Source organism: Halichoerus grypus, chromosome 1, assembly GCF_964656455.1.
Source record: "Halichoerus grypus chromosome 1, mHalGry1.hap1.1, whole genome shotgun sequence".
Classification (NCBI taxonomy): domain Eukaryota; kingdom Metazoa; phylum Chordata; class Mammalia; order Carnivora; family Phocidae; genus Halichoerus; species Halichoerus grypus.
Window position 1 is genome coordinate 168,580,000 of NC_135712.1, and position 12,261 is coordinate 168,592,260.

The 12,261-nt window shown below is 39.0% G+C and overlaps 1 protein-coding gene across 7 annotated transcripts in view; it reads right to left on the reverse strand.

Annotated features, from left to right (window-relative positions):
• The window catches only part of GRM7 (glutamate metabotropic receptor 7), a 932,433-nt gene that overhangs the window by 300,348 nt on the left and 619,824 nt on the right, over nt 1-12,261 (reverse strand). For all 7 annotated transcript variants that reach the window (XR_013449112.1, XR_013449111.1, XR_013449110.1 and 4 more), the window contains exon 6: nt 9,696-9,896. Coding sequence is in view for 3 of the 7 variants with exons in the window: in XM_078075756.1 (XP_077931882.1) it covers nt 9,696-9,896 (201 nt within the window). In the remaining 4 variants the exon portion in view is untranslated. The remainder of the gene's footprint in view (nt 1-9,695; nt 9,897-12,261) is intronic.

The window sequence follows — 12,261 nt, forward strand, 5'->3', positions numbered from 1 at the left end:
ATACAATACTTTAACAAAAGAAAGAACAAGAACCATATGATCCTCTCAATAGATGAAGAAAAAGCATTTGACAAAGTACAGCATCCTCTCTTGATCAAAACTCTTCAGAGTATAGGGATAGAGGGTCCATACCTCAATATCATAAAAGCCATCTATGAAAAACCTACAGCGAATATCATTCTCAATGGGGAAAAACTGAGAGCTTTCCCCCTAAGGTCAGGAACACTGCAGGGATGGCCACTATCACCACTGCTATTCAACATAGTACTAGAAGTCCTAGTCACAGCAATCAGACGACAAAAAGAAATCAAAGGCATCCAAATTGCCAAAGAAGTCAAACTCTCACTCTTTGCAGATGATAGGATACTTTATGTGGAAAACCCAAAAGACTCCACCCCAAAACTGCTAGAACTCATACAGGAATTCAGTAAAGTGGCAGGATATAAAATCAATGCACAGAAATCAGTGGCATTCCTATACGCCAACAAGACAGAAGAAAGAGAAATTAACGAGTCGATCCCATTTACAATTGCACCCAAAACCATAAGATACCTAGGAATAAATCTAACTAAAGGGGCAAAGAATCTGTACTCAGAAAACTATAAAATACTCATGAAAGAAATAGAGGAAGATACAAAGAAATGGGAAAATGTTCCATGCTCATGGATTGGAAGAATAAGTATTGTGAAGATGTCAATGCTACCCAGAGCAATCTACACATTCAATGCAATCCCCATCAAAATACCATTCACTTTTTTCAAGGAAATGGAACAAATAATCCTAAAATTTGTATGGAACAAGAAAAGACCCCACATAGCCAGAGGAATGTTGAAAAAGAAAAGCAAAGCTGGTGGCATCACAATTCCGGACTTCCAGTTCTATTACAAAGCTGTCATCATCAAGACAGTATGGTACTGGCACAAAAACAGACACATAGATCAATTCAACAGAATAGAGAGCCCAGAGACAGACCCTCAACTCTATGGTCAACTAATCTTCAACAAAGCAGGAAAGAATGTCCCATGGAAAAAAGTCTCTTCAACAAATGGTGCTGGGAAAATTGGACAGCCACATGCAGAAGAATGAAACTGGACCATTTCCTTACACCACACACAAAAATAGACTCAAATGGTTGAAAGACCTAAATGTAAGACAGGAGTCCATCAAAATCCTAAAGGAGAACACAGGCAGCAACCTATTCAACCTCAGCCGCAGCAACTTCTTCCTAGAAATATCACCAAAGGCAAGGGAAGCAAGGGCAAAAATGAACTATTGGGACTTCATCAAGATAAGAAGCTTTTGCACAGCAAAGGATACAGTCAACAAAATCAAAAGACAACCGACAGAATGGGCGAAGATATTTGCAAATGACATATCAGATAAAGGGCTAGTATCCAAAATCTATAAAGCACTTATCAAACTCAACACCCAAAGAACAAATGATCCAATCAAGAAATGGGCAGAAGACATGAACAGACATTTCTGCAAAGAAGATGTCCAAATGGCCAACAGACACATGAAAAAGTGCTCAACATCGCTTGGCATCAGGGAAATCCAAATCAAAACCTCAATGAGATACCACCTCACACCAGTCAGAATGGCTAAAATTAACAAGTCAGGAAACGACAGATGTTGGCAGGCATGCAGAGAAAGGGGAACCCTCCTACACTGTTGGTGGGAATGCAAGCTGGTGCAGCCACTCTGGAAAACAGTATGGAGGTTCCTCAAAAAGTTCAAAATAGAGCTACCATACGACCCTGCAATTGTACTACTGGGTATTTACCCCAAAGATACAAATGTAGGCATCCGAAGGGATACGTGCACCCTGATGTTTATAGCAGCAATGTCCACAACGGCCAAACTGTGGAAAGAGCCAAGATGTCCATCGACAGATGAATGGATAAAGAAGATGTGGTGTATATATATAAACAATGGAATATTATGCAGCCATCAAAGGGAATGAAATCTTGCCATTTGCCAATGACGTGGATGAAACCGGAGGGTATTATGCTGAGCGAAATAAGTCAATCAGAGAAAGACATATAACATATGACCTCACTGATATGAGGAATTCTTAATCTCAGGAAACAAACTGAGGGTTGTTGGAGTGGTGGGGGATGGGAGGGATAGGGTGGCTGGGTGATAGACATTGGGGAGGGTATGTGCTATGGTCAGTGCTGTGAATTGTGTAAGATTGTTGAATCACAGACCTGTACCTTTGAAACAAATAATACATTATATGTTTAAAAAAAAAAAAAAGAAGAAGAAGAAGATAGCAGGAGGGGAAGAATGAAGGGGGGGAAATTGGAGGGGGAGATGAACCATGAGAGACTATGGACTCTGGAAACAAACTGAGGGTTCTAGTGGGGAGGGGGGTGGGGGGATGGGTTAGCCTGGTGATGGGTATTAAAGAGGGCACTGCATGGAGCACTGGGTGTTATACGCAAACAATGAATCATGTAACACTACATCAAAAACTAATGATGTAATTAACATTAATTAAACATAATAAACATAATAACATAATAAAAAAGAAAGAAAGAAAAAGAGTAGACGCCAAGATGGCCAGGAGGGAGAAAGGAAAGACTTTCATTTTTATCATTGTTTTATTTGCTGGTATCTCAAGACCAGAACACCTGCCTTCAGGTATTCAGACTGTCTTTTAGTGTGCCAAAGTTGTCTCTCCTAATTGGTATCTTATTTGAATTTCTCCTTCAGTGTAAACTTTATTTTCTAACAAGCAGACTAGAGGCCATTCTGAAGATGGGCACTGATCTATGAACAACACTGCTCTGGTTCCAGCAACTTGAGTCAGTGGGTGCATCCATGTGTGGCCAAGGGCAGTATTTCAATTTATTCCTCCTATGTCTTATCTGAACACTATCCTCAGAGCTCCACAAAGGCACCCAATTTTATCACAATAGAAAGCTCTTAAGCCCTCTCCATATGCTCATCAACACAAGCTTTTCCAGTAGAGAGAGAGGGGAGAAAAAAAAAAACACACACACACACACACATACAACATCAGTAACAAAAACAGCTTTTTAATACTGGCTTTCTGCTTTCATTGAGCCTTCTAAGTATAAGGAGAAGAAGAAACGAAATCTGGATTCCACATGTTATTAGGAAGAAAATGAGAATCCTATCATTTTGCAGGAAGATATTAATATTCATATGCTCACCTTTCTTTTCTTTCACATTGGATAGTAGGATTCATGTTGTGCTTTGCTGTAATTCTATGGCTTCTATTCATTAAATAATATGACTTGAGCTTTTCATAGTCTTTGAGAAGAGAGAGCAAGAATATTGGAGGCCTGGGGCTCCAAGGATCTCTAGCTCACCAGCTAAATATTCATCAAAATAGGACACACTGCCTAATCTTTCTCTCCTCTTACAATCTTTGTTAGGAGAAATGATTCTTGTCATGCCCTTTCCATTCTCATTAAAGTTCACACTTTAAAAAAAATTAAGGCAGAAGAGCCGAATACTTTATCTAAGTGATGACTTGTAATAGCATATTGTGTGGCTTTGACCTTTTTGATGGATTCTATAATGCAACTGGCTTATTATTTCCAGGTTTTTTTCTGCCATAGCTCCTATTTAACAGTATCCCTGAACTTCTTGAAAGAGAATAAAGGGGATTATGTTCAATGAAGACTTGAAGACTATATTAAAAAAAAAAAAATCAAAGAAGTCCAGAGAACAGAAAGAAGTTATCAAAAGAGAAGTGATCACGTGTAGAAATGTCCACAGGTATCAGGGCCAGAACACAAGTATACAGTGGTGAAGGAAACAGGGCCACTTGCCAAACTGGCATACTGAGAGGAAACCAGATGACAGAAGGTATTTGTCTTTAATCTCCTCTACTGAATTAGAGTATCTGAATGAAATTCCTTTCTTCCAGAACAGAGAAGAATTTGGGATCTAGATTGCCCAGATGATGAAAGAGTCCTTTGCATCAAGGTATTTAGAAGTATTTTTCTCTCATTTCTCTCTTTACCACCCCACCCCATACACAGATTCCAAAAATGCAGCATTGATTTGTGTTTAATCATTTATTGCTATTCAACAAACCACCCTAAAAATTAGTGCTCTAAATAATGACGACCTGTATTTTGAAATTTGAGCTGGGCTCGGCAGGGACATCACCCCTCCGGTCCTCATGTCAGTGGGGGCAGCTTGAAGCTCACATGCCTGATAACTGATGCTGGCTGTCAGCTGGGCTCTCAGCTGGGGCTACGGCTAGAATACCCTCAAATGGCCTGTTTGAGTTCTTGGCTTCCTCCCAACATGGTAGCTGTTTCCATAATACTAATGTTCCAAGAGTACCAGGCAGCGGCCCCGTTAGTTTTATGCCTTAGAAGTCACATAGTGTCACTTCTGCATTAGTCACAGGCTCATTCAGATTCAAGGGGAGGGAATCCAGATCTTAACTCTCAATGAAGGAAAGCTAACTTCATTTTTCAAGAACACAAGAGATGTGTCTTCCTTACAAAACATACCCCAATCCAGTTCGTTCTCTGGACACACTTCAGGTTAACTGCTTCATGATACAGCAATTCTCTAAGATTAGGTATGTGAGATAACAAATTTGTTAAATTTACATTTGCAAGTAGTGACATCTAGTTGGATGGGCCAACACAGAGATGACTAAATCAAATTTAGGCTCAGATCATTGCATTCATTTGGGATGCAGGAAAAAATGGCTGTAAGTGATGAAGACAAAATTAGCCACCTTTTCTCTTGGTGCATAAAAGGAGGTTAAGTACTTGGTGAACCTATAACAATACTTTTTGGGTATTTTCTTATTTCCTAAATTGATGCTTTGGTAAATGTAAATTTCAGAATTATTAAATTGTACTATACTGGTCTGGAACAAAACTCCCAGGGGTACAAAAAACTTCAAACTAAAGTAACATAAGAACACAATTATTGAGGGCGCCTGGGTGGCTCAGTTGGTTAAGCGACTGCCTTCGGCTCAGGTCATGATCCTGGAGTCCCGGGATCGAGTCCCGAATCGGGCTCCCTGCTCGGCAGGGAGTCTGCTTCTCCCTCTGACCCTCCCCCCTCTCATGTACTCGCTCTCTCTCATTCTCTCTCTCTCAAATAAATAAATAAAATCTTTTTTTTAAAAAAAAAGAACACAATTATTGAGACAAAAAAAAATCAAAATCCTCCCTAAAACATGCAAAAAAAAAAGTCTCCATTCTGTCAGCAGGAATGATGCAGTAAACCCTTCTTCTCAGACACTTAAATAGTAGTCAAGGGAGCAGGCTGTGGAGTTAGGAACCTAGGTACCAAGTATGTAGCATTATCACTATCCATGTGTCTTTTAACATTATAGTTCTTAATTTCTCTATGAATCACTTATCTATAAAAAAAAATTAAGGAAAATAAGAGAATCTAAACAATTTGGTGTGTTGAATATTAAGCCAGCCAACACAAGTGAAGTACTTAGCACAGGTTCTGGCACACAGTAATCATGAGCTCTGTGTCCATCTCAGAAGCTCAGCAACTCTGGCTCATCAGTGGGAAAGACCATCTTGACCAAATGAGTCTACAGACATTACCTGGAAGAAGAGCCAGGGCAAGGTCACCAAGGACATTTTCAAAATCAACTTTTTTGTTACTAGGGTAAGAATGGCCATGCACATCCACAGACCAGAATGCAAAGCCACAAACTGACCATAACACATATGATAAACAGCACTGTTTGATAAATAATAAAGTTTATATGCATTTAGTTCTGGGGAATTTAATTATATATTTTAGGAGATTCTGTAGAATTGAAAAAACTATAACAAAAGATTATTTTTAGCTAAGCTGTTTTTCTGATTTTATATATAATCATTTTTGTCTCCATCTTAACTAAGAAACTATTAGTTCCAAAATTGGATATGGTTCCCCTTCATCCAGCTGCAAGGTAACTTCTGAATGACTAATGCAGTATTGTGGGCTTAAATGGATTATTATTTACAAGAAGAGAAGATGATTTTTTAAACCATAATATAATAATCTAATTCAGGAAATTAACATTGGTAGAATACTATTTGAAACATATGCAATTTAAAAAATTCTCACAATCAACAAAACTAAAAGGCAACCTATGGAATGGGAGAAGATATTTGCAAATGACACATCCAATAAAGGATTAGTATCCAAAATATATAAAGAACTGATAAAACTCAAGACCCTAAAAATATTCCAATTAAAAAATGGGCAGAAGACACGAACAGACATTTCTCCAAAGAAGACATACAGATGGCCAAACGGACACATGCTCAACATCACTCATCATCAGGGAAATGCAAATCAAAATTTCTCACACCTGTCAGGATGGCTAAAATAAAAAACTCAAGAAACAATAAGTGTTGGTGAAGATGTAAAAACAAGGGAACCCTCTTGCACTGTTGGTAGGAATGCAAACTGGTGCAGCCATTGTGTAAAACAGTATGGAGGTTCCTCAAACAATTAAAAATAGAACTACCCAATGATCCAGTAATCTCAATATTGGGTATTTATCCCCAAAATACAAAAACACTAATTCAAAGAGATACATGCACTCCTATGTTTATAGCAGCATTATTTAATTTTATTTATTTATTTGAGAGAGAGAGAGAGAGAGAGCACACGAGTGGGGTGAGGGGCAGAGTGAGAAGCAGATTCCCTGCCGAGCAGGGAGCCTGATGCAGGACTCAATCCTGGGACTCCGGGATTATGCCCTGAGCCGAAGGCAAACGCTTAACCAACTGAGACACCAAGGCGCCCTATAGCAGTATTATTTACAATAGCCAAATTATGGAAGTAGCCCACGTGTTCATTGATAGATGAATGGATAAAAAAGATGTGGTATGGGGCGCCTGGGTGGCTCAGTTGGTTGGGCGACTGCCTTCGGCTCAGGTCATGATCCTGGAGTCCCGGGATCGAGTCCCGCATCGGGCTCCCTGCTCTGCAGGGAGTCTGCTCCTCCCTCTGACCCTCCCCCCTCTCATGTGCTCTCTCTCTCATTCTCTCTCTCTCAAATAAATAAATAAAATCTTAAAAAAAAAAAAAAAAGATGTGGTATGTATATACAATAGAATATTTTTCAGCCATAAAAAAGAATGAAATCTTGCCATTTGTGATGACATGGATGGGTCTAGAGAGTATAAGGCTAAGTTAAGTCAGGCAGAGAAACAAATATCATATAATTTCACTCATGTGGAATTTAAGAAACAAAACAAATGAGCAAAGGAAGAAAAAAAGAGACCCCAACCAAGAAACAGAACCAAGTAATGGTTACCAGAGGGGAGGTGATGGGGGAATGGGTTAAATATGTGATGGGAATTAAAGAGTATACTATCATGATGAAAAGAATAAAATAAAATGATAATTAAAAAATTTTTCATTGTCTCATTAATGTTCTTTGGTATAGAATCCATCAGTGTTCCCACATTACATTAACAGTAAAGTCTCCTTAGTTTCTTCCAGTCTGTAATAATTTCTCCTCTGTCTTTGTCATGACTTGGAAAGTTTTAAGGAGTACCAGTCAGTTATTCTGGAAAACATCCTTCAATTTGGATTTGTCTGATGCCTCCTTGTGATTAGACTGAGGTTACATATTTTTGGCAATAAGACCTCAGAAGTGATGTTGTAACCTTCATAAGGTATCAAAGGTAATGTTAACCTTGATTATTTGGTTAAGGTGCTGTCTTCCAGGTTTCTCCACTCTCAGGCTATTCTTTTCCCCTTTGTAATTAATATTTCTTGATGGAAGGTATTTTGAGACCGTGCAGATACCTTGTTTCTGATCATACTTTATCCCAATAATTTTAGTATCCACTAATGATTATTGCCTGGAACAACTATTAGAGGGTCCTTGCAAAATGGTGATTTTGTACTGCCATCTGTCATTACATTATACTTCTTCTGCATTTATGCATTCAATTCAATTATTTATTTATATCAGTATGGACTCATTGACGTTTGTTTCATTCTGTAAGTTTAATTCATTATTGCCCTCAAATTGGCAAGTGTGGTCTCCTTCAAGCTGGTTCCTGGGCTCTTTCAACATGACCCTATCAGCTTTTGAGCACTCTTACTTTCTGACACAACATGATGCTTCAAACTCATCTTGTATTTTTGCTGCCCTGGCCCTTGAATCTACAGTTATTCTAGAGAGCCCTTTTTTTTTTTTTTTTTTCTGGAGAATGTATATATAAGTAAGATGTGGGTGCTAGGTGTCATCTTTTCTACCAGGGTGTCATTGCTCCTAGCCCTTTCAGTGGCCAGAACTAGGCAACACAGGTATGTATACATATATAACATATACACATCTATTTCTGTATCTATTTATCTGCATGCATATTAAAAGCTATGAGTTCTGGTGCACCTGGGTGCTCAGTTGAGCATCTGACTTGATTTCAGCTCAGGTCATGTTCTCAGGTTCCTGGGATGGAGTCCCATGTTGGGCTCCATGCTTAGCAGGGAGTCTACTTGAGGATTCTCTCCCTCTGCCCCGTGCATCCCCCCATCGCCCCTCACCTTGCTCAAGCACTCTTTCTCTCAAAATAAATAACTCTTGGGAAAAAAAAGCAAAGTTATGAGTTCATGCAGGTATCTCCTATCCAAACACAACACAAGGTTCCTTCTAGTTTTCTCTCATTCTTATGAGTAACTTCTTTCTCTGACAGTAAGAAACCTGGCTCTCATTATCCGCAATATGCTTCATTATTCTCTGAGTCCTCTTACATACATAAATTATTTTCATAATTGTGAACCCACAAAAGTTTATTAGCTATTGTACAGTAATTGTGTACAGTTATTTTTGTCTTTAGTCTTATATAGCATATAGTCAAATTGTCTTCTAAAACTACTTGTGCTCATTTTTTATTCCTCAAACCGCTCAGCATGGTTACATTGATCATTTGTAATACAGTTAAATTTATTTATTACTGTCTATATTGAATTTTGTGTTATACCTATGTGATGGTTAATTTTCTGTGTTGCCTTGACTAGAGATGCCAAGATAGCCAGTAAAATATTATTTCTGGGTGTGTCTGTGAGGGTGTACCTGAAAAAGATTAGTATTCTAATTGGTAAACTGAATAAAGCAGGTGGCCCTCCCCAAGGTTGGGGGGCATCATTCAGTCTCTGAAGGGCCTGAGTAGAGTGGAAAGGCAGAGGAAGGGCCAATTCACTGTCTCTACTTGAGCTGAAATAGGTGCCTTCTCCTGCCCTCAGATACTGGTACTCCCAGTTGTCAGGCTTTTGGACTCAGATCAGGACTTACACCACAAGCCCTCCAATTCTTAGGTGTTTACACTGGGACTGAATTACAATACCAACTTCCCTGGTTCCCCAGCTTGCAGACTGAAAGTAGTGGGACTTCCCTCTCTCCATAACTGTCTGAGCCAATTCCCGTAAATTAATCTCTTCTAAATATCCATGTATATCCTACGGGTTCTAGCTCTCTGGAAAACTCTGACTAATGCAACCCACATTCAGGTTTATTTTAACTGTTTAGTTTTTGATACCTGAAGTGTTCAAATGTTGTAAGAGTCAATACTATATCAAAGATATTATCAGAGAAGTGGTATTTCTCCTTTATGCCTCCTACCCTCTTTGCCCATTTTTTCCACCCATCTCTAACTACCCCTTTTAGGTAAACAATTTCTAACAGGAATGTGCGTAATCATAGATACTTGGAGACTCACCATTAAAATTAACGTTGCGGATATACTTCAACAACTTCTTGCCCCCAGCTTGCTCCATCTCCGGACAGACGCCTCGGTAGTCAGCACAGAGATCTTTGTTCATATGATGGAGGGCATGAGCCATCGCATAGACTGCATCAATCACAAACTGAACTTTACCTTCCTGTTCATAGTTGGAATCTTTTCCAATTCTCTCCTGTCCTGCACATGAAAACAATAAACACGCACACACAAAGATTGGTGTTGAGTAAAACGTGTATATTTACATTTACTTTCAACTATGCTTAAAGCAAACAATGTTTTGGGGAATACAATCGTGCAAACTACATATCCACATTTGGCTACCATATTAAGTTGTTTTGATAGTGTTTGGTATTTTGACTTGGTAGCACTAACCTTTCTCATATATTAGACAAACTATAGAAGCACACTCCAAAAGATCACAATGACAGCTTTTGTAATAAGCCAACATACTGCTCAAATATAGCAGTCCCATAGAATAAAGAGATTGCTGGGATTAGAGACTGGATTTCAATATTCAAATCTTCAAAGGTCACTCACTCTAGAGAGGTGTTGGATCAAAAGGAAAATGATAGAAAACAAACTGAATTCCACACCTGAATTTCAATATACTTCTATATATTTACTCCATCTCTTGTCTGGTTCAAAGGTTGGTATTACTGGCAACTCAGGAGCTCAGGCTAGAAACTGTGTCATTTTTTATTCCTTCCTTTCTTACTGCCCATCCTCACATTTATCTAATGAGGAGCTAAGTTCTATCAATTCTAGCTCTGTAACACTGAGTTGTAGCCACACTATCAATGCCCCGTTATGCCCTTCTCATCTTCCACCGGGATGCAATGCTAGATGCCTTCCTTCATCTATTCATTCCTCCATATTCACCTTTCCAAATAACAGAGCTTATCACCTCACCCTCGTGCTCAGAATTCTTCCATGGTTCTTCATTGCCCACAAAATAAAATTCAAATTCTTTCCCCTGACAAATGAGGATGCTCATCACTTTGCCCCAATCTGCCTAATAATAATAATAACTGACATTAAATGCCCTTCACTGTGTTAGAAACTTTGTATACTTTATTTTTATTTCATTCTTACTTTGTGAGTTAAATATTATTTATCCTCACTATACAGATAGGAAAGGTCAGCCTTAATAGAGATTAATTTACTTCCCAAGACCACTTACAAGTAGAGTGATTATCCCAAAGAACAAAGAATCCAATCAAGAAATGGGCAGAAGACACGAACAGACATTTTTCCAAAGAAGACATCCAAATGGCCAACAGACACATGAAAAAGTGTTCAACATCGCTCGACATCAGGGAAATCCAAATCAAAACCTCAATGAGATACCACCTCACACCAGTCAGAATGGCTAAAATTAACAAGTCAGGAAACGACAGATGTTGGCGGGGATGCGGAGAAAGGGGAACCCTCCTACACTGTTGGTGGGAATGCAAGCTGGTACAGCCACTCTGGAAAACAGCATGGAGGTTCCTCAAAAAGTTGAAAATAGAGCTACCATATGATCCAGCAATTGCACTACTGGGTATTTACCCCAAAGATACAAATGTAGGGACCTGAAGGGGTACGTGCACCCCGATGTTTATAGCAGTGATGTCCACAATAGCCAAACTGTGGAAAGAGCCAAGATGTCCATCGACAGATGAATGGATAGAGAAGATGTGGTATATATATACAATGGAATATTATGCAGCCATCAAAAGGAATGAGATCTTGCCATTTGCAACAACATGGATGGAACTGGAGGGTGTTATGCTGAGCAAAATAAATCAGAGAAAGACATGTATCATATGACCTCACTGATATGAGGAATTCTTAATCTCAGGAAACAAACTGAGGGTTGCTGGAGTGGGGGGTGGGATGGGAGGAATGGGGTGGCTGGGTGATAGACACTGGGGAGGGTATGTGCTATGATGAGTGCTGTGAATTGTGCAAGACTGTTGAATCACAGATCTGTACCTCTGAAACAAATAATGCAATATATGTTAAGGAAAGAAAAAAAAAAGAAGAAGATAGCAGGAGGGGAAGAATGAAGGGGGGGGATTCAGAGGGGGAGATGAATCATGAGAGACAATGGACTCTGAAAAACAAACTGAGGGTTCTAGAGGGGAGGGGGGTGGAAGGATGGGTTAGCCTGGTGACGGGTATTAAAGAGGGCACATTCTGCATGGAGCACTGGGTGTTATGCACAAACAATGAATCATGGAACACGACATCAAAAACTAATGATGTAATGTATGGTGATTAACATAATAAAAAAAATTAAAAATAAAATAAATTTAACGGCACATTTCCAAAAAAAAAAAAACCCAACAAAAAAACAAAACAACAACAACAAAAAAACAAGTAGAGTGATTATGACAGCTCAGATTTGTCCAAACCCAAAGCCCACATTCTCCTTACTACATTGGCCCCACACAAATCTTTCCCTATAATTTTGTTATTGTTGTTGTTCCAGACAGATACAGTGTTTTGTTTTTTTTTTTTCCCCCTGAAAACACCATCAACTCTAATGTTAAGTTAT